The sequence below is a fragment of the Micromys minutus genome, assembly GCF_963924665.1.
Source record: "Micromys minutus genome assembly, chromosome: 23".
Taxonomy (NCBI): Eukaryota; Metazoa; Chordata; class Mammalia; order Rodentia; family Muridae; genus Micromys; species Micromys minutus.
In genome coordinates, this window is record NC_137958.1 from 26845379 (window position 1) to 26869213 (window position 23835).

The following is a 23835-nucleotide window of genomic DNA, read 5'->3' on the forward strand; positions in this document are numbered from 1 at the left end:
CAGATGCTCTGAAAACATTTCAGATGCCCGTCCAGAGAATTAACAAGAGAAATGCAGATTAAGCTACAAATGAACTACTAAAAAAAAAAAAAATCAGTTGGTTTTGTGCACTTAGTAACTTTCCTAAGATTCAGGTATCATGTCCTGTATGCCTTTGGTCACTTGAAGAACCCCTTCAACCATGCAGGACAAGGACAGAATGTTCACTGTAGTATTGGTACCAGTAAGTGGATAAACTGTGACTTGTTTATAAATGAATGCTGAAGGCAATTAAAATAATGGCCCAAGTCTACATATGATTCTGTAAATAATTTTAAAAGATTTATTACTTTTATTTATTATTTTCTATTGTGTGTTTGTGTGCACACATGTGAGTGGAGTTGTTTGAATCCCATTGCATTAAATAATTTAAAAAGGAAAAGACACCATGATACTCTAGTGCCTGCTACTCTCTTGTGCCAGTGGCCTCACTGCCTCCAAGGCTAGCCCAATGCAGTGTCTGCCTTTCTTGTGGCTCTCTTGCTATGGACTCTGCTCACATTCCAGCATCTTCCCCCTGTGGTTACAGTCGCAATTGCCAGTATCTCCAATAAAGTTAAAACTCTATAGGCTTGTAGTTTATCAATCAGTTTTATATCAGTGAATTCTCATACCACAAAAGTCAACACAGTAAACTCAGGGCCAATTGATACTGATGTAAACTACCCACATAGATAAGACAGATTATCCAATAATTATCTATTCCTTATATTTATAGCTACCTGTGGCTCTTTAAAGCCACAGAATTTTGGCTATCCTTCTCTTCCTCCATTTTCTTTCCTTCTCCCTTCCCACCTCGTAAAAACTCTGCGCCTGCCCTCCTTTTCTACTGTCCAATCATAGGCTCTAACCTTGTTTTTACCTGCCATCACCTCCTTACAGACTGCAGTCTACAGTATCAGATCCCCTGGAGTTGCAAGTGGTTGTGAGCTACCCACTGTGGGTGCTGGAAAGTAATTTTGGATCCTCTGGAAGTACAGTATGTATTGTTTATTGCTCTAGCCACCAATGTGAGTTATCTTTTTTTAAACATGGCATTTACTAACAGAACATTGCAAGAGGCACAAACAGTGGTACCATTGGATAAAATTTTTGGAAACATGTTTCCATTCTGAGACTAAAAAGAAGAGGGAAGGGCCAATATTTCTGGAAAGAGAGAAAGAAAGAAAGAAAGAAAGAAAGAAAGAAAGAAAGAAAGAAAGAAAGAAAGGAAGGAAGGAAGGAAGGAAGGAAGGAAGGAAGAAAGAAAGAAAGAAAAGGAAAGAAAGAAAAAGCAGATGATTAGATTTTTAATATTTGCTTAAATATAGAAATATTTAAAATATATTGTATGTTGTTTTGTTTATAAATGAGAACATTTACTTTAAATGTTTCAGACTTTGGGTTTCTTAGTGTAAATTAAATTATTATTTTTTCACACAGATTCCTACTTCATTCATGGTAACAGTTTCCATGGTACAGGGGGCCGTGGAAACAAGTTTGCCCAGATGCGTTACACTTTGCGACTCCTCAGAGCCATGGTTTATCTTGAAGATGAGACTGTGAACAAGGACCTGTGTGAGAGGGGGGTGATTCATCAACTGATAGGTAAAATATTGCATGGCAGCCCATTGGGGAAAGTTTGGTATTTGTAATTCTAAAGTCTTTGCATGAAATATTTTTCTAGAAATTGATTTTATAAATGAGCATATCCTTACTATTTTCCTGGGTTTTGTTTCATCTTGTTGATATCAGCAATTTTCTTTTATAATCATTAACCCTTTAAACATTTATTTTATTTATTTATTTCCTCAGAGACTACTTTATTAAGCAGTACCTTTTAAATTTAAGTGAGCTATTGTTAGGTCTCATTTTTCTGGTAATGAGATTTTCCACTTCTGGCCAAGCAGTGTAGACTCATTTTTAAAGCACATAAATCGTCCAATCCATTCAGAATAGCTAGCACATTTGTGTGTAGAGAAAAGTATCCAAGAGTCTCTTTTCTAAAATGAATTCTAGAAAATTCATGAATTTCAGCTTCCAGTTCAAGCTGCTTTGCCCTTTACTATTTGAAAACACATGGTTCTCTCGCCGTCCCATCCCTAGTTCTGAAAAGTGCTGTCTCGGGCATTGCTCCTTGTAGATGTCATGTAGTTTGCCATCTGCAGCCTAGCCTTCTGCTGCCACATATGCAACCAGCCACAGAAGTGTCTGTCAGCAGAAAAAGACTTTTCTTGCCATTACTCAGTAAGTAGTGATTTATAACAAATATTAGCTCAGCATTTCCATTGTACCAGGAATTATAGATAATCCAGAGGTGATTCAAAGTATACAATAATATATATATACAGTTTCATATGCAACACTATACCAGTTAGAGCCAGTTAGAGAGCTAGACTTCCCTAGATCTTGGCTTCTCAAAAGCATATGTACTCTGCCCATGTTAGCTGTCTGTCGCTATGATAGATACTTGGGAGAAACTGGCTCACAGTTTCACAGATCTCCACCCATGGTAATTTGTCTTAATGCTTTGGAGCTTGGGGTAAAGCATTACATCATTCTGGGCTGGAAGTAAAGGAGAAACAGGAAAGGACTGGGTTGCCATCACCCTCTCTTTACACTACATCTATGAATGGATTTTCCCCCTTGTTTTCCATTTCCTTTCTGGTCTTCTGTCCAAGCAGCCTGTGGTTCTGGTGACATGTGATTCCTCTGGTCCAGGAGTACAGGCAGACTGTGTGTGTGACCTCTGGGTTGGGATTTTGAGATTCTGGGAGCTGGGATGGCCGCTGGGGTTCAGGGTACCTGTGTGTCCTCTGGTAGAGCAAAGGGCTTCAGCTGGAGTTGTGGGCTGGGTTATGAGCATGGGGTATGAGGTGCCGTTGTCACACTGAGCAGGCTCAGAGGAAATGTTGGATGTCCATGGTTCTGGATATGAACTTGGCATCTGGTAGAACAAGGGAATTCTGTTTGAGTTGTGCTCTAGAATGTGAAGAATCTTCTTAAAAGAGAGTTTCCTAATAGTAAATAATAAAAATGTATCTGACAGTTACATTCTTCAATTTTTGTCTTACCAGAAATCTTTAAAACTATGATGAGCAGACCTGCTGAGAAGGAAGAGGCCATTGCCTTAGAAATCCAGTCTGACACATTGCTTATTCTGTCGGGCCTTTGTGAGAATTATATCCAAAGGAAGGTATGTGCTGCAGAACCCAGTGCTCAGATCTCCCAGTCCCCAGTGCCATACATGTTTTCCCTTTTTTCCTAGTCTGTCTCTTGTGGCCAGATGGGACAACTCACATTTAAACACACTTGGACTAAGCCTAGCAACATGAATTTCACTTCTGGACTCCACATGACAGAAGGAGAAACTTGTCTTTGCCCTCCAAACATACATCATAACACATGCCTGCCCATCAAATGTATAATGAATAAATGAAGAAAATCTAAAACCTAACTATGATTACATACATACTGTGTAATGTGCAAGGCTTGACTATATATTTCAAAAGATTTTTGGATGTGAATAAATACATTTTACCAAGATTCCAATTGAAGCATTAATATATGTCTCTAAGTACAGTCTCATACTTTTTTGCTCCAAAGCCACACACCTATAGATTAATTTTGCCAATTGTGACATAATTGCAGTCACACAGTATTTAGTCTTCTGTATGTGTTTTTCTTATCCAGAAAGAAATTAAATATGTTTCTGGAATATATTCATAGTGTTATATGTATCATTTCTTTTTATCATTAGTAGTCTATAACCTATCAAAGTCTGTTTATTTTGTACTTTATTGATAAGCACTTAGGCCTTTTGTATTTGCACTGGTTAAAACAAAAGATTCAGTGAACATTTTTGAACCAGTCTTTTGGGGAAAATGTAAGGCTTTCACTTATGAGTAAAACCTAGGACTAGAATGACAAGATTTAAAGTAGCCAAACAGCTATCCATAGTAGGCTTTGTCAGAAATATTGCTTGGAGTTTCAATTTTCTTTATATCTAAAACTAGAACTTTAAAACAATGGTTCAAAACAAAACAAAACAAACAAAAACAAAAATAAAAACCTACTCGATAGAAAGAGCACTCTCTGCTACTGACCGCCACCTACAACTCCTGAAAAGGAAGTGTTATATTTTCATTTCTAAATTTGGGGGCTGTCTTGAGTTTAGGAGAATTTGAGATTTTTTTTGTGATGTTTTGTGTTACCAGATTAAATTAAATTAAATTAAATTAAACCACATCTAAAAAAAGCAATGGTTCAATTATTTTTTATAATTTATTATTAGCTCTATAGTAAACTTTTGGAGTGTCATAAAATGATAATTTCAATGAGAAGAGATAGAACTGAAAATATAAAAAATTTAAAAATTTAGGTAGAGTTTTAATTTTTTTAGATTTATTTATTTTACATGTATGAGTGTCTTGCTCACGGGTATATCTGTGCACCATACACATGCCAGGTACTACTGTCAGAAGAGGATATTGTATCTCCTGGAGTTGTGAATGTTTGTAACTGCCATGTGGGTGCTAGTAATTGAATCCAGTTCCTCTGAAAGAAAACGGGTGCTCTTAATTGTTGAGCTGTCTCTCTAATAGCATCAATGGAGAGATTTTTAAGGAGAGGTAATAGGAAGAAAAGGATAGGTTTGGCTCCAAACCTGACGTAAACTGTACGATTCTTTTTTGTCCTGATGCTCATCTAGAAGAATAATCATGATCTAAATAGGAACTAGAACAGGACAGCATGACAGTGAGAGGAAGAGTTGGTAAGGGGAGGAGATGGAGAGCTGGTGAGTGTACGTGAGTCGGTGAAGGCTGAGTTGTCACTCATCTCCTTATTCCTCTCCTGAGAACATAACATATCGATGCCTGCCACTCATTCGACAAGACTCCAGGCTGCATTCACCATAACGTAGAAAAAGTCATGGATCAGTTTTATATTGTTTACATTTTCACATAGAAAAAATTACTAAGAAAGCTAAGCTAGCACACTGACTTTAAGGTGACTAGCTTTATAATTTACCATAAAGAACTAAGAATGAATGAGTCATTTTTATAAACAAACTATGCTTTAGATTTCTTTGTTTTGTGTGTTCGAGTCTTTTGCCTGCTTGCACACTTCACCTGTGTGCTTGGTGGTCTCGAATGTCAGAAGCAGGTATTGAAGTCCCTGAAACTGGATGACTGTGTGCTGATGGATGTGGCTTCTGGAGAACCATATCTGATAGGAAAGCACCAAGTGCTCTATAACTGCTGTGCCACCCCTCCAGATCCTTATGAGTGCAGTGTTAAATTGTTTTAATTCCTAGTTTGGAAGCAACCAAACCGTTGCTAGTATTACTTTTTTGGTAGGAAAAAGTTTTAAGGGAGAGAATGACATAGAGGACAGACCAATTATATATTTATTCCAAGAAATGATTTAAACAACTCTCTTCGACAGGAAATGTTTGGAACTGAAGGAGTTGACATAGTTCTTCATGTAATGAAAACAGACCCCAAGAATTTACAGAGGGGCTTAGGCTACAATGTCCTTCTTTTCAGCACATTAGACAGCATTTGGTGAGTATTGATATGACTAAGTGAACAGCCTGGTATAAGAAAATTAAGTTTACAGCTACTGTTTTCTTCCCTCAGAATTACACTAGAGGGATAGCTTAGTGCCCTCTCTGTTAGATCGTCTGAAGGAGAGTTTCTGAAATAACCATGTTGTCTACCACTCAAGTAGAAAAGCCACTCGTTTAAAATATCAATTGCTGGTTGTGATTAATCCCATTCCATTTTGGTGCCATCGGGGGCAACATGAGCATCCCTGTTCCGTATGCAGGAGCAGGTGATGTTTTGGCTCTTGGCACTCAGCTCTGTTCTAGTGACGATTATCTAACTTTTCTATAATTTTGTGTTGTTTTAGTAATTATAACTTTTAAACATACCTGGACATTTGATATAATAATTATTATTCCTTGTTCCTTTTTCTTCTTAGCTTTTATTGATGACTTAGATGCATTAAGTATTGTCAGAGTTTTCCAGAGAAATGAAATTAATATGTGTTATATAGAGAGAAATATTTATTTTAGAAACTGGCTCAGTTTAAAGGTTGAAAAGTTGTAAGCTGGAAAAAACAAAGTAAGCTAAATCTCTATCTTGGCTTCTTTTCTAATTTCAGTAACAGAATGACCTAACAAATGTAACTTAGAAAAAAAGGGGTTTACTTTTACTCATAATTCCAGGTTCTAGTCCACCACCACTGGAGAGAGCAGGCTGTCTGGAGTTTGAAGCAGCTTATCACCTTACATCCATAGAGTAAATGCATGCGCTGAGCTTGTTTTCTCCACTCTTGAATAAGGATAGGGTGATGTAGATAGCCCAGGGAATAGTGCCACCCACAGTGGATGGGTCTTATCACCACAGATAATTTAATCCCCCACAGACTTGCCCAAGCCAACTGGTCTCTTGTTTTAAAAATGAGGTCATTTTTAACCAAAGAATAGAGGAAACTGACCCTAGCAGGCTTTAAGGCTTGGAAAAAAACAGACAATGGTTACTAATGACTATCATCATCACTACTATTACCAATAGTTTTGTCAACTTACTAAGGAAACTACTGAGAAAAGCAGTAAAAGTAGCCTTGGAAGCAGTTCCAGTACCCCCCCTTCATGTAGTCCACATGGACTTGAATAGTAGGCACTGTAGCAAATACAAGTCAAGTGCAAAGATGAATGAAATCAAGAATCATCAGATAATGCAGCTGCACCAAACCATGAACAAGATGGTAAACAGAGGAACTTGAAGAAACAGTTATAACAGTAACTAGAGTTCTTCAGTAATCATGGGAGAGAAGTTCCTGTAACTCCCCTTGTAAGGCACCTGTTACCAACCTCTAGTGTCAGGGTGTGTGTGTGTGTGTGTGTGTGTGTGTGTGTGTGTGTGTGTGTGAGAACACAAATTAACTACATGGTTTACAGGAATAAAATAAAAGCCTTGCCTTATGATGCCATGTGATTGGAAGGAAGGTTACAAGTTAACTCTTAACAACAGATTTTGGCTGAATGACCGCCTTTCTTTTAATTGAAGGTGCTGCATTTTGGGGTGTTATGCTTCTGAAGATTATTTTCTTGAAAAGGAAGGTATTTTTCTTCTTTTGGATATACTGGCAGTAAGTAATATCTACAACATGCTGAGACAAAAGATAAATGTGTCCATGCTAACTAACCTTTTCTAAACCAAGTACCAGAAAACAGTGTTGTGACTAAATGTGCCTCAGATCCTGTTCAGATATAGTGATGGGGTTTGTTTCTTTTTTTGTTTGAGGTTTGGGTTGGTATGTTTTGTTTTGAGACATGGTCTCTCCTGGAACTCACTATATAAATCAGCTGGCCTGGAACTCACAGAGATCTTCCTACCTCTCCCTTCTGAGTGCTGGAATTACAGGTGTTCACTGTGCCCAGCCAGATATATTGTTTTCGATAAAATCCTTCGCAGAGATTCCCAAAACACTAGCGTATTAAGGGTTTTGAAATTCTTCCAGTTAAGAAGTTGGTTTACATATGCGAATGCTCCCAAACACAGATCTGTTTTTCCTTCTACTCGGTCTGCCTGCCAAGAAATATTTTATGACAAGCTACACTGTGTCCTCTACCAAATCTCTATCAACCAATCAGAAGTTTCCAGCTTTTCCTCAACATTAAAGTTATGGGTAACATTAGAAAAAGATGACGCTTTAAAGAAGGGTCTGCAGTTCAAAGGTAATATGAGGACATGTGTGTCAGGCTGAGCTGGGAGGCCCCACCTAAGAGCTGTGGAGAACAGACGCAGTTCCACTGATCTGTTAGTTAGGTTTGCTCTTTGACAAATTTCGTGCATGTATATAATGAAACCTCTTTACTCCTATCCCTCACCCTCTCTTACCTCCATTCCACCCTGTCATTCTTCCCTCCTTCCTACCAATCTCTTTTCCACATTTGTGTTCTTTAGTTTGGTTTTGACAAGGGCTATCTATCCCGCCATGGGCTTAGAACTATCCATGGAAGCCTAGCAGACTCAAGAGTGAACACACAACTGAAAACAATGACTTATCTTCTGTGATGGGTTGAATAGGTTTGGCTCCCATAGACTCATGTGTTTGAACTTGGTCCATAGAGTGTGGCACTATTAGAAGGTGTGATCTTGTTGGAGGAGATATGGCCTAGTGGAGAAAGTGTGTTACTGTGGTGGTGGGCTTTGAGGTCACATATGCTCAAGTCTGGTCAGTGTGAAACAGTTTCCTTTTGCTGCCTGTGGACCAAGATGTACAGCTCTTGGCTCTTCTGTCACTATGTCTGCCTTCACACTGCTATGCTTTCCACAGTAGTGCGAATGGACTGAACCTCTGGAACTATAACCCATCCCCCAATTAAATGTTTCCTTTATAAGAGTTGCCTTAGTCATGATGTCTTTTCACATCAATAAAACCCTAACTAAGACCTTCCCAGAACTCATAATTAACCAATAGCTTATCATGAAAGGATAGAGCCCCACAGTTACATCTCTGATCTCCGATTGGTTGTTGACAAGCTCAGTTTTGTACAGGTCTAGTGCATGCAAACATAGCTACAGTGAGGTCAAACAGTTTGCAATGGCTGAGTCATGTTCTGAAGATAGTATTTTGAAGCCCTTCTTCCTGTGTTCCACCTCTTACAATCTCTCTGCTTTCTTTTCCTTGGTGTTCCCACAGCCATAGAGGGAATGATCTAAATATATAGTTTAGAGACAAGTGTGTAACCATCACTTACTCTTAGCTTTTTGAGCATCTGTGAATATCTGCATTCAGCACTGTTGATTACAAACAGAAGATTTTTGATTTAAGAGTCAATAGCATTTACCTATGGATATAAAGATCAATGTGTAAGATTTAGTTGGACACCATGGCACGTTAGCTAAGCAATAGTGATAAGGAACTGCTAGGGCCTGATTTCCTCAGCCATGGATTGTCTTCCAGGTTAACAGTATTAGGCAGGTACCTTCTGTGGAGAGTGCCTCAGATTCGATCTGAATGTGGTTAGTTAGCCCATAGATGTTAGCACTGCTGCACTGGTATCTGGATCTCTCCCGGCAGGCTAGCATTCTAGCTTGTAGGTGTATAGCTGGGTATGACGAGTGATGCTTTTCCTCCCGGGCATCCTGCATAGCAGCTTCTGGCACTATGAAATTTAGCCAGCAGGGTGGATTGTTTCAACTCAGTTCTAGCTTGATTTCTCTACATCTTGCAATGAAGGTATATTGTTTCTTAAGCAATAGTATCTTATCTGGTTCTGCTGAGCAACTAAAAAATCTGTTAGGAGTCTGTATTGTTTTGAGGATCTCTGGGGCCTCCCTAGCCAACATCTCATGAGGAATTCTACTCCTGGCACTTAGGCATTTATTTAATAAATACTGGCTTTTAGGGTCAATGTTTTCCAGCCATTCAGGTATCTTCATTCTAACTTTTTAAAAACATAGTTTTAATGTTTTTGTAGATTTATTTTATTATGTGTTTTCCCGGAAGTATTGTGTGCCACGTGCATGCCTAGTACCCACAAAGCTCTGACGTGGCCATTGGATCCCTTAGAGCTGGAGCATTAGGTGGCTGTGAGTTACCATGTGGATGCTAGAAATCAGACTTGGATCAGCTGCAGGAAAATTGTTCTTAACCACTGAGCATTCTATCCAGCCTCTTAACATGGTTTAGATCGGCTTACAAAGTAGCAGGATTTTATACACCTTTTCCACACATACTTCATTTTTGTTACCATCTCCTCTGCCCTTTCATCACACCGTTCACTACCCCATCCTGTCTGCATCCTTTGTACCTCCTGTATTCCGTGTCACCTTCATGTCACCTGTACCGTATGAGCCTTCTTCCCTTACATAAAGCTTACTGGCTTCTACAAGTCCTAGTTAGGAACCCTCAAGCTTCAAAGTTAGGATTAGATGGGATTTTCTACACCTAAATTTTATATTTTGGTTTTCAAATGTGGATGTGTGACAATAAGAGGAATTTTCTTGAATTCTTAAAAGGTCCTACACAATTGCTGATAAAGTCAAAATTTATACATCATTTTTATTTTTCTTATTCAGTTGTCACAGTTATGTCATTCTCTTGATAACAAATAGTATACTATAATAATCTTTCCAAACATTAATAAAGGTTATAAATGGAAAAAAGTCTGTACTCACAGGAACCTGATGGCCATGCTCCATTTTAATTAAATATGTATATTTTCTCATTTTGAAAAATTCTCCTTCCATTTCCACCAAATTAATACATATTTACTTTGAAGCATGTTTATTACTACTTAGGAATTATATTCAATCTCTGTATTGTCTTAATTTTTAGTACTAATTCATGTTCATGAATGCTCATGAATGACTAATTGGCCATTTTTGCAGTCAGAGTGCTCAGAAGGCACTGCTGATCACCCAGGTGCTGATCACCCAGGTGCTGATCACCCAGGTGCTGATCACCCAGGTGCTGATCACCCCAGTACCTGTTTCATTCTTACTGCTCATTAACATTTTTGTCATTTTCTGTTTCCTTGCAAAGTTGAACCAAAAAAAATTCTGCAATCTGATCCTTGGCATAATGGTTGAATTTTGTGATAATCCCAAAACTTCTGCTCATGTCAATGCTTGGCGAGGGAAGAAGGACCTGACGGCTGCTAGTCTTTTAATTAAGCTGTGGAGGAAAGAGGAAAAAGAGCTGGGGGTAAAACGAGACAAAAATGGCAAGATCATTGGTAAGTGTGCTCAGGATTTCTGGTAGAAACAATTTAGAGTTTTACAGCATTTAGGAATGTGAGGATGCTTACCCAGTGTATGAGATTCTTCCAACAAGATGCTAAAGACATTTTATCATAAATGGTGAGTGAGTATTTGGGGCTCAAGGAGACAGCTCCACCAGTAAAGTGCTTGCAGGACTGGAGTTCTACCCCAGAACAGCAAAACACAACACAACAAAATAAAACCAATAAGTTGGTTCTGCTGGCTTGACAGCGAATCCTAGACACAAGTCTCCTCCCTAGAGCTAAGACTGCCCCTGGCCTCCTCCCCACCCCCACCCTCAACCATGGGGTAGAACCAAGAATCCCAGGCCAATTCCAAGCCCTGTCACAAAAAAAAAAAAAAAAAAAAAAAAAAAAAAAAAAAAAAAAAAAAAGGAAGTAAATGAATGCAAAAAATGTGGACAGCACAGAGGAACAGCAATATAGGCTGTCCTCTGGCCCACTGCCCCCTTCTCTAATAAAATAAATTGTGGATAATTAAAAGAAAATTAGGTAAACTAGTAGTGGGTTTGGGACACGACTGTGTTACATCTTCTTTCACATGCAAATTATGTTTTCAGTAAAACTATTAGCAATATCTATATTGAATAAAAATACAACCTATTTAGATTATTTCTGTCTCTGATCTCATTTTTGCTATCTGAGTTTTAAATTAAAACATCATGAGATAGCTTTTCTCTTTATGGCATAATTTATAGAAACTGTACTGGCTGGTTTTGTGTCAACTTGACTCACACTGGAGTTATCACAGAGAGAGGAGCCTCAGTTGAGGAAATGCTTCCATGAGATCCAGCTGTAAGGCATTTTCTCAACTAGTGATCAAGGGGGAGGGCCCAGCCCATAGTGGGTGGTGCCATCTCTGGGCTGGTAGACCTGGGTTCTATAAGAAAGCAGGCTGAGCAAGCCAGGGAAAGCAAGTCAGTAAGTGACATCCCTCCATGGCCTCTGCATCAGCTCCTGCTTCCTGACCTGCTTGAGTTCCAGTCCTGACTTCCTTTGTTGATAAACAGCAATTTGAAAGTGTAAGCTGAATAAACCTCTTCCTCCCCAACTTGCTTCTTGGTCATGATGTTTGTGCAGGAATAGAAACCCTAACGAAGACAGAAACCAATCAAAATTATCACATAACTATTGATCTGGCATTATCCCATTTCTAAAACTTTATGCTTGACAAGGTTTCTACACTATATATTCAACTTGAGCCAAGGCTGGAAAGAAGGCTTCGCAGTTAAGGACACGTTCAACTCATTCTGAGGACCTGACCTTGGATCCTAGCACCCAGGTCAGATAGATGACAGCTGCCTGTACTTCCAGCTTCTGAAAGCCAGCACCCTTTTCTGGCCTTGGCTGGCACCTCCAGACATGGTGCATACACACAGAGAGACATACACACAAAGTAAAATAAACATTTAGAAGAATTAAAGCTATGGCTATGTTATTTCTTTCTTTTGAGATAGGGACCCCTATGTAGTCCCTGTTCTCCTGGAACCTCTGTATAGACCAGGTTGACTTTAAACTCCCAGAGATTCTCTTATTTCTGCTTCCTGAATGCTGGGATTAAAAGCATATGCCATTATGCCCTATATAACTGTGTTTTTAAAAATCTTACATAAGTTAAAAAAAAAAGAAAGAAAGCCATAAACTTTGCAACAGAATGGGAAAAAAATTGCTGCTTATGCATTGAAAACAGTAGCCATGAGCTGGCTCGAAGTTTAACAGGGGGCTCAGTGATAGAATGCTTGCCTACCAGTACTGGGATGGATTCTCAGAACTTTAAAAAAGAAAAAGATAGCAATGTACTATATTTTTGTTTTAATTTTTAAACATATATTTCTGTTCTGATCCATTTTATATAGAGAATAAGATCTCAGATTTTCACTGTGGTCTTTATCTCTTCCTTCTGTGTTTCATAACACCCAATGATTAGATACAAAGAGGCCTCTATTTACCAGTTTTCAAGAAGAACAAAAGATCATGCCTCTTCCTGCCAACTGCCCATCTTTTGCAGTTATGGATGTTGCTGAAAATATCAGAGCAAAAATTTATGCTGTGTTGGATAAACTCGGTAAGAAAGCCCTGATAGTCACAAGAGTCTGTATATGGCAAGTATTGCTGCACTTGCTTTTGCTACCGAGACCCCTCAACACACATGGATAAAATCCCTTTTTTTTTTGATAAATGCATGTTCCCTCATGACCTCAAGTGCCCTCAGTGCCCAGGTCAGAACACCAATTGGAAGTTAGAATTGTGGAATATGGAGCCCCAAGAGAAGTTCTTCTTAACTTTCAAGGCAACTTCAGTGTCTAGCAGAACTGCATGCAGTTTATTCAGATGTTTAGGCTTAAATGTTAGCTTTCTAATGTTTTATTTATTTGCATCCCAAGTGCATCCTCTGTTCGCCCCTCACTGAGACCCTCTCTCCATCTCCTGTCCCATTCTCCTCTAAGCGGGTGGAGTCCCCCTGGGTACCCCATTATCCTAGCACATCAAGTCTCTGTCAAATTAGGCACATCCTTTCCCAGTGTGGCTGAATTGTCTCAATTTTAAACTTTTTGCTTTCTATTAAGGAAAAGGTTTTCATCTGCTCTTTAGCTTCTGATAGTAAACTGTCTTGACCACAGTCCAAAGCCAATGAGTTGTTTAATAATGACTGTGTAAGGATAAACCTGACAGAAGGTTTTCTTGTAGGAGTTTGTGTTTGAATTTGTTTTCATGGTGATTCTTGAAATGATTTGTTCCTGTTAAAATAATTCTCTCTCTACAAACTTTGATAGATTTTGAAAACTTACCAGGCTTATCTGCTGAAGATTTTGTCACCCTCTGTATAATACATAGATACCTTGATTTTAAAGTAAGTACCATTTTAATAAGTCAAAATTTATTATTTTAAAAATAAGTTGGGAAATAAAAGATGTGCCCATCCAGGAACAATAGCTTGCATACTCTAGTATTCTCTTTCTGTGTTTCTATGTTTCATACTGCGATCAAGTAGACATACCACTCAGTGGGGTTCTATCATGAGAAAACATTTTTATGCAACTGTGGTTGAACCATGTGCCTTACAAGTCATACAGCAGCATGGTTGGACATTATAAGCTGATATCGGCTCTGACTACAAGCACAAAACCGGCACATGAGCAAACTAAAATTCCATCATGGACCAGGGAGGTGGGCAGGAAATCCCATCCTAGCTGAGGAGCTACTGGCACTTGATAGCTGCTAGGAGAGGGTGAGTCTGGTTTCTTTAGGGTTGTTCCCCTGACAGGTTATTTGTGCTCCAGTAGATGGCCCTACACCCATATGCATACTGACAGTAGTAAGTGGAGTCCATAGATGGCTGCTTGTTCTATAAGACAACACATGAAATTGAGAGGGAATAGTGGGAGGTGGATAGTAGAGAAATGGGAGAAGAGGGACTGGGAGTGGCCTGGATAAATTCAGTATATGCGTAATGAACTTCTCAGTTTGTCCAATTGCTAGCTTATAGGAGAAGATGAATATCACAGAGTCATTGTGAACCCTAACAGGATTTTAAAACTTGAATCTTTACTATGTGAGAACAAGTAGAGCTGCAGTGAAGTAGGTTGTTGTTCACTGTAGTGGTAATACTTGCCAAAGTATTCTTTATCACTTCTTTATGTATTCAGTCAGATTTCACTTAAAGGTGATGAAGTTGCTTAGTTCTCTGTTAAGTGAACTCAGTAAAGAATGTCTTTGAAGTCTCAGGAAAATCCTCTGAAGTAAACATTTTATTTTATTTCTGTTAATACTTGGATGTTGTGAATGAATAAGGTTTTTCAAATAAAAAATCAAGTTGAATTTCCGTTTTAAATGATGAAACTGTTTCCCTAGTTCTCAGTGTACTCTAGTACCTTTCTCTAAGAGTGTGAGATGGAGATCTTGGTATAATGAAACTGTGAAGTTAAAAACTTGAGATTCAAGGAGGGGAACTGAGGGGGCATGACTAGATTGTAAATAAATAAAATAATAATTATAAAAAAACCCTTGAGATTCAGTTATATGCATTTGCTAGTGGGTGAAGACCAGGATCCCTTTACTAGGGGTCACATGTTCCAGACTCCCAGCATGTTCGTTCCTCTCTTTGTTCCTTCAGGTTCAGCATGACCTAGCCTTCATTTAGGGGTGTGGGAATAGCATGTCAGTAGGAATAGCATGAGCACTTCAGAAAGCCAAACTTGAAAAGCAGTGTCTGCAGTTATGAAAGGGAAAGAACTATGGACCAGAATCCTCCGATGTAGCTGGTGCCCATATCATTCATTCTCAGAATACCTAACTTACTCCCAAGTTAGGAAATGCCTTTCAGCATTAACAGGATGAACAGCTTATGAGGAACTATGTAAGAAAGCTTCACTTGCTTCTGTTTACAGATTGGAGAGATATGGAATGAAGTATCTGAAGAAATAAAGTTGGAAAAGTTAAAACTGGTCACTTCAGATGAAAAATCTTTGCACTCTATTATAGCAGCGACAGAAAATATTGGAAAGATGGTTGCTTCCTTGCAAAGTGAGATGATCGAAAACCAAGCGCTCCAGGATGTGCAAAATGAACAAAGAGTATATGCAAAAGTAAGCAAGGGTGCCGCAGAGCCTTTGGATCACATGTGCTTAATCCCAGTGGATAAACTAGAATAGATGAAATTATCCATGAAATAGATTTGTCCTACTTGTAAATATTTCAAAATTGAATCGTTATTTTCTGTTATTCTCAATGCTCTGTGCAATTTAAAAGAAATGGAGCTAGATAATAATTCAAAATTCAATTATTATGATCAGTGTTGCTTTGGGCAATATCATTTAATTTTGTGTTCTTTTTTTCTGTGTGCATGTAGCATATGCACATTTATACATTTATGGCATGAAGATGCGTATCTTGAGGTAGATGTTGGGTATTTTTCTCTAAGCCCAGACCTCACCATTCAGCTCAACTAACTGACTAGAACCCTTCAGAGATCCTCCTGCCTCTTTCTCCCCACCACTGGGACAACATGCCAGATTTTAATGTAGGTTCTGGGAATATGAGTTCAGGTCTTTCTGTGTGCACAACAAGCAGTTGACTAGGTGTGTAATTTGATTTTTGTACTCTTATATTTCACAAGGTAAAGAGATACTTGACACGCTTCTATTCTTTGAAATGTCTAACAGAGTTCCAAAAGTTGTAACCTGATTAAATATATACTTCAAATATGTCTGGCAGTTTATCTGTAAAGATTCACAACTTCATAGGGAGATACAGTTGTATTTCCTTCACACCTCATTCTGCCATAGACCTTTACTGTTTAGCCAGCTATAGGGACATCCATCCGTAAGTTCACCCTCATCTCAGTGCCGAAACACTTAAGAGCACTGACCTTCTTCACACCTAGAAAAGCTGGTCTGCCTTTAGCTAAGCAGAGACATCAGCGGTAAAATAGCCTGTTCCCTACAGCTCCGCACTGGTGAGGAACTGTGGCATAATTTGCTTGTCCACAACTTACTGGTTAAGAGGAATTGAAGTGTTATCCACAGAAAGAGATGTCACCCCTTTGTCCTGGTTCTCCGTGACTACAGTTAGGCACTGCAGCTCCTTGAAGTGATCTCTGTCTTGTTTGTTCTCTCATCTTTCTACATAGACTACTGAATGTTTGGCTCCACAGCTTAGGATCCGTGTCCATTCAACTGTGAATGCCACCCGGCTAACTGATTTCAAAGTTTTACTTGCACAAAGGTTTTATGGCATGGGTACTGCTGTAAGACAACTGATCTGCTCAGAACCAGGAATGAATCATGGAGCGTATGCTGCCTCATGGCCATTAGATCTTTTGAACCCCAAAGTCTCTGCCATTTAATTTTATATCTATTGTTATACCTCTGTCCCCTCTTTTGAAGTAGTTGTTTAATTACATATTCTTAAGTATCCCTAAGAATATTGTATTTATAAGAGTATTATATGTTTGTATTTATATGACACACACACACACACACACACACATACACACACACACACCCCAGTGATGTGTATCCTCTGATTATACATTTGGTGGGAAGCCTATTAAGAAATAGAGTTGATTAATTCTCACCCTTCTAGACCACAATATCACACCAAATTTAGTGGTCTCACAAAATTGCTACCTAGCTGCAGTCATATATTAAAAGTAGTTTTACCATTGTAATTTTCCTAAACTTATGATCAGTGCCCAGAAGAGTAGCTCTATTTTCACCTGTGGTTTTTGTCTTTAAATCCTGCATTTAGTTTTCTCCTATACAGCCTTCAGAAACAGGAAGTATCTAAAGCATTCTGCCTTGGTGAGAATGATTAGGATTAAACTGTTCTGAGTAGTTTGTGTCACATTCTATGGAAAGTAATTCAAACTTTAATTGTAAGATGAATGACTTTTTCAGTTTTAAGATTTTTTTCTGAAATGAGGTTTCTATGTAGCACCAGTTGTCCTGGAGCTCACTTTGTAGAGCAGAACCAGCTAACCTGGAAGTGAAGTATGTCTGCCTACCTGGGCTGCCAGAGCACTCAGATTAAAGGCTTCTAGCAGCATGACCAGGAAACACTTGATTTGTTTGTTTTTAGTTATGTTATATATTTGAATTTCTCTTTCAGTCAGCCTCAAATTTTCCTTTAGCAAACGGGAGGGAGGCACATTCTTTAAAATAGGGACTTCTGTGCCTTTTGTTGTGTTTCATGGGAACTGAACCCCTTGGTTTTCATACTTCTTTCAGATACAAGCCACACATAAGCAGAGAGAACAGGCTAACAAGTCATGGGAAAACTTCTTGGCTAGAACATCAAATGCTAAAACATTAAAGGTAAGATTTTCAAAGCACTACCAGTATCTACAACAACCAGCCGGTCATAGTGACAGAGGTATTTGAACAATGAATATTTATTTCAACTTTTCTGCTAATGTTCTCCGTATTACTACTGGTAGAGCCTTGTCTGCCTCTTAGACTGTCAATGGAAAGCACACTGTACAAATGAAAAAATGCTGCTTTGCATTTCCTGTGACTTAAGACTAGGAAGCCAGGGTCCTGTTGCTGAACAATTTGAAGATGAAGACATAGGCTAGAGAGAGCTGTGCCCTGCCCTCCATTTCCAACCATCATTTTGAATGATTTCTTTTTTATAAGTGGGAACAAACGTACCTTCTCTGTAAAGACCATCGGCCATGCTTTACTGGGAACTAATGTTAGTTTCTTTTCTAATTTAAATTTTTTCAGAAAGCAAAGAAGCTTCAAGAAAAGGCTATAGAATCATCTAAATACAGTGAAAGACCACAAAATGCAATATTCCACCAAACAGTTATTAAAGGTCTTAACACAACGGTAAGGTCATTTTCTCTACATCTCTTTAATAGAAACAAAGTGTGGGTGACCAAAATGTTATTTCTATAGAAACTTTGGCCTCATATACTTTGTGTTGTTCAAATTTCCCATTGTTAAGGCATATTTATCTCCAAGATACATTTCCCCCTCCCTTATCTCCACCTCCAGTGCTAGGTTAGAGCAGACCCAGCCCCATGAGTTTTCTAAGTTGCTACCAGCTCTGGTCAGTGCATTGATTCCACCTCCCTTGTGGGGTAATTGTAGTTCTCCTTTGCCAGTGTTCTCAGTGATCTCCACCGGACACAGGTTGTCCCTGGACAAAAAACTAATGAACAATAGAGGAGTTCAAACCCACATTCTTGGCCCAAGAGTTCTTATCTTTCTCTTAAATTATATTGTCTCTTTTGCCCGGTGTCTTTCACAAAACCAACCATAGGATATATGGGGTTTTCGGTTATCAAAAAGTTTTATAAGAAGACCTGCAGATATTTGTCTTTTCCTTTTCCAGGTACCTTCGGGTCGGGTGGTGACAGTGGAAAGCACTCCTGCCCGGCTACTGGGAGGACCTCTGGCTGACACAGACATCGCTCTTAAAAAACTGCCTATTCGAGGAGGAGCCTTGCAGAGGGTGAAAATGAAGCCACCGAATGACCCTAAAAAGAGTATCCCTATCTGATGCGTTCCACAGCTTCTGAAATAAGTTCTACATGGGACATTTTAGCTAAATGTGTATTTATATACAAATGTAAGACAAAAATATTTATATACAAATGTAAGGCAAAAATATTTATATACAAATGTAAGGCAAGAATTTAGAATAAATATTTTAGTAAAATATTGTAAAAATTAAAGTTAGAGGGTAATATACTTTATTTTTATTGAAAACACCACTATCTTCAAGAAGATTCTTGGTTTCTCATCTGAACTGAAAATTTGTTTAACAATTAGGACTTTTAGCTGTGTATTGATGACTCCAAATAGTCTACCCTGAAGGATGTTTCTGTGGGCTTTGTATCTCCCATCATGAATAACTGTGAGACCTGTTGGGTCAGTCAAAGGGCTAAAGCTGACTTAGGAGGGATCTCCTTCCAGTAACCCTACCTTATGTTTATCCAGTGGAAAAGTGAAGACCTATGTTCTTCAATAATTGGTGTAGCTCCCTCTATGTGTTCAAACCCTTGATTGGTTGTGGCTACATGCTTACTCCATAACACCTTACCTCAGAGTCAGATAGATCTGAGTACTCCTTGCTCTTGGACCCATAAACAGTCCAAATACCTAACCAACATGGCAGTTCACAACTGTCTATAACTCCAGTCCCAGAGAATGTGATCTCTCTTCTGGCCCCCTCAGGCACCAGACACTCAAGTGGTGCACAGACGCGTGCAAGCAAATCTCCCATAGACATAGAACAGATAAATAAGCTTTTAAATTAAGTAAATAAAAGTTTGAAGCTAATTCTAATGCAGTTTCTCCATGGGAAAGGGACAGGTAGTAAGTGGGGGAGCAGATAGAAGAATACAACATGTCCATACAAACAGAACCAAGTGATGTCACATTAAAATCTCAGACACACCCAGAATCCTTTGTTGCATCTACAGCTAAGAGCAATGACTCTTTATAGCACTTTAGACTACAAGCATCATCAGATTCTTAGTTCCTCAAAGGCAGGGGAGAGAACATGTCTATTTACAATTATGACCAGCCTCTGAGTAATGAAGTTAGTAGTGAAGGCTTTGTTCCTGGCAGCCTTTCCCTTGATGTCTTCAAATGCAGCAATGCACTGATCTCAGAGGGAAGAATCAGCCCACAGGATATTCTACACAAGTGATGTTAAGCAAGGACAGCATATTAAAGTAGTTCAGATACATGTACTTCAAAGTAATTATAGGCTTTTATCAAGCTATAAGGCATAATCACCATGGTATAAATATAAAGCTTATAGAAAATTGATAGGATTCGGTTGAGTATCCATTTTACACATAGCCCCAGTGTCCTATCTCCAGACTGATTTAGACTGATCCCCATTGGTGTCATCTGATGTCCACAGTCTATTCTGCTACCCAGTAGGAAGAGAGAAGACAAAATAAGGCAGGACATTTTCTAGCAGATACTTACTATATGAAGGAGATAAGCTGGTAGAAAGCAGTAATCGTGCTTGATGCAGAAACTATACACACAGCAAACAGATCTCTAGCATGTTTCTCTGGTACAGTTCCAGCCATCACACACTGAGCCAGGGAGGGCACCTCTCTAATAACAAACTTCCTGGCTTTTCTTTCTCCTTATAGCCTATAACTGCTCCTCTTGAGTCCAAGTGGATATGGTGTCTAGGTTTCCCTGCCTGAGTAATGGGCAGTCTTATTTTTTTCCTTGAGTCAGCTGAGACACATTTTTAAGCTTTAAAACTGAAACGTGTAGTAATCAAATAAATAAAACTTGTATTTTGAAATCAGAATTAGCTGTTTTTATAACTTTGTAGAAACTTACCAGTTATATATTAGGTTAAATGAACTCAACACAAACTCAAATCCAGGAACCAGATCTCGAGTTTGCTGCAGGGCAATTGTAAAACTACTGTCAAATATTGGCACTGTGGGGGCAACTTTCTCCTTCCTTCCGTTAATTTGTTCACTTTACATCCCCAACACAGTTCCCTCTTCTCCTACAGCCCTACCCTCCCTCCCCATCACACCTTCCCTTCTCAGAGAAGGGGAGCCCCTCCCTCCCATTCTCCTTGATGGTACCAGCCTGAGACTTCCCCAGTGCAGAGACTCCCCATTGAGACCAGCTGACTCCTCTTCCTGTGCTGTGCATGAAGAGTCTGCATCCATCATGAGAACACATCCCACACAGCCCTAGCTTGTCTGTCTGTCTGTCATTCCCTCATTTCCACATCTCAGGTTTCCAGGACCAAGCAATGTAGGGCATAGCAATTTTAACATCTAAATCATTAAAAATGCTTACAATGAACTATTCAAAACAAATGCTCATTTTAGAAAATGTCCCTTTTAAAAATAAAATGTAATTGTGTGTGCTTGTGTGTGTATATGTGTTTCTATGTGTGTTTCACATGCAAACAGGCAAGAGGATAATTTGTAGAAGTCTCTCCTTCAATCGCTCAGGTCCTGGAGCTAGAACTCTGGCCATCGGGCTTGGTGGCAAGCATTTTTACCCACTGAATTACTTCTGCCCGAATGCTCTTAACAGTGTAGCAGGATAAAATTCAGGAGAATGAAGAGACCATTTGTAAAAAGTTTAGGTTGAAAAGCTAACCACTAATCTTATTAATTAAAGCTGAAATGTTTATCATTGACAAAACAAAATCTTACAGTTACTGTAGCTGATTAATAACCATTCAGACAAATTTTAGGCCAAAATTACATAGTTTTGCTTTATGGCACCGAACTACTGAACTGTAGTCATTTGTGACAGATTATGAAAATCCTTAAACTCTTTTCTAAGGAAAAGCGTGCTACTTGTGAGCCTACCTGTGTGTGCCTGTGTATCATCCCACAGGACCAGCTGTCTTCCATGGCTTAGGCTCCTCCCTGAAGGGAAAAGTATTTTCAACCTGAAAAATCAGACCTACCATCACATCCTGCTGGCCACTCAGCTAATATATTGCTATACAAAATGTAGTTACACAAAATAACACTTGTCAAGTAATATTTGAAAAAGTACTAGGTTTGTTCATTTAACACTGATGTTTCTTCACCCACAGTTCATGTACCACCCTTCAATGTGCTTATATAAAACTTTTACTAAAGCCCTAGTATTACTTCATGAGAATCTTAGAGTTGTCCAAACTCAGAGAATACACACCTTCTTAATTCAAGGTTTATTTTTTTAGGTCAAGTCAAATCATCACACACATACTTATTCAGTATTATTTTTTTGCTGATTTTTTTGGGCTGTCTTTGTGTGGGCCTGGGCTGTTCTGAAACTATCTCCATAGACCAGCCTGGCCTCAAACTCACAGAGATTCACCCGCTTCTGCCTCTCAGCTGCTGTAATGAAAGGCATGTGCCACCACCACCTGGTTATTTTAGCTGTTTATAAGTTTGCTTATATTTAGTTTTGTACAGAGAAGACTGTTATCATCATCAAAATACTTGAAAACACTATCTATATCATGACAGCCATTAGGGAAATCTATGGAGCAGATTTCTATGGGTCCTTTGTCCAGGAAAAGTGAGGGAAGTTCCAAAAGAAGAATTTAAAAAAAAAAATCTGCTTTGGTTTTTTGTGTGAAAACAAGAATCTTCAAACTGCTCTCAAGTCCCTCTTCACTTTAACAATTAAAATCTCACCAATTTTCAGGTCTCCCTCGGAGGAGTAGGCCCGAGTGGGAAGAGGCTGAGGCTGGGCTGTTCCCTCTACCACTCTTCATTTCACTTGTGAGTTCTGGTGTCTTATTGACCTCAAACTCACCAGACTCTGGCTGTCCAGAAGTCCCCAGAGATCGTCTTGTCTCCCTTCCCCAGGACAGGGCTTACAGATACACACTTGGCTGCCTGAGCATCCTCTTAGCCTCCCGTGCTTATGTTGCAAGCACTTTACCAATTTGAGCCATCTCTCAAGCCCCAGAAGTTCTGCTGGACTGTATAAAATCGAAATCACTAATCTAAACCACAATGGTGTGTTAGTAGTTTCCTGTAATCACTTCCCACCATTCCAATTCCTCGTGTGCTGTTCTTTTGTTTGGCACACTTTTTTTAAAGCTTCGTGTTGTTTATGGAATATGGCATGAGTGGTCAGTAATAGAAACATGACTAAGTCTGAGAGGAGATGGATAGAGTACCTAGGCAAAAATTGTAGATATTTTTGGGTTTTGTTTGTTGGACATTTTTAATGTTGAGGCAATAAAATTATAACTTAGGGGCTGAAGTGATGGCTCAGAGGTTAAGAGAACTGGCTGCTCTCTGAGAGAACCTATGTTCAATCCTTGGCATCCACATGGCGCCTCGAAACCATCTGCAATCCCTGTGCTCCGGTGTCCAAACTGCCCGTTTAGCCTCTGTAGAAACTGCATACCCACAGTAAACACACACACATACACAAACACACACAGACACACAAATACACAGACACACATGCACACACACAAGGATACACACACATGAACATGCACACAAACATACACACATACACAAACGCACAGAGACAAATGCACACTCACACACACAAGGACACACATTCACATACATACTCACACAATGAAACACACACACATAGAACATTAAAAAATGTTAAAGAATTATACCATGAAGGTCTTAGTCCTTAATACACAGAAAAATATTTGCCATATAAGATGGATTAGTATTGAAATGCACATTTCAGAAGGCAAACAGAACATTATATCAAGATAAATATCACTTTTAGATACTGGCATTACATGGAGCACAGTTTTAAATATTAGGGTACCAGATATTTAATATAATTAATTATTACACTCCACTCACAAGTGAAAAATATTTGAAGTAATATTTAAAACAGATAACTTGGCAAAATGCTTTCTAAATAACAAACTATTAACAAATTATCTAGATATTTGCAAATAATCTGATCAATATCAACAAGATAATGTGGTTAAACTACCAGATTAAGAAACTGGAGATTGTAATTTTAATTACAGCAGGAAATATTTGACTTGGCAAACACTAACAGGGTTATGCTTGC

At 38.8% G+C, this 23835-nt stretch overlaps 1 protein-coding gene across 1 annotated transcript in view; it reads left to right on the plus strand.

The window, feature by feature from the left end:
- Positions 1-18829, plus strand: part of CFAP69 (cilia and flagella associated protein 69) — a gene marked incomplete at both ends in the record, with an annotated part of 52983 nt that extends 34154 nt beyond the window's left edge. Inside the window, 11 exons of the mRNA XM_080936502.1 lie at positions 1462-1626; positions 3096-3214; positions 5467-5585; positions 7098-7179; positions 10585-10777; positions 12750-12887; positions 13597-13673; positions 15211-15408; positions 17551-17637; positions 18049-18153; positions 18662-18829. Of these exons, the coding sequence (XP_080792628.1) occupies positions 1462-1626; positions 3096-3214; positions 5467-5585; positions 7098-7179; positions 10585-10777; positions 12750-12887; positions 13597-13673; positions 15211-15408; positions 17551-17637; positions 18049-18153; positions 18662-18829 (1451 nt within the window). The remainder of the gene's footprint in view (positions 1-1461; positions 1627-3095; positions 3215-5466; positions 5586-7097; positions 7180-10584; positions 10778-12749; positions 12888-13596; positions 13674-15210; positions 15409-17550; positions 17638-18048; positions 18154-18661) is intronic.
- Between the last annotated feature and the right edge of the window lie 5006 nt (positions 18830-23835).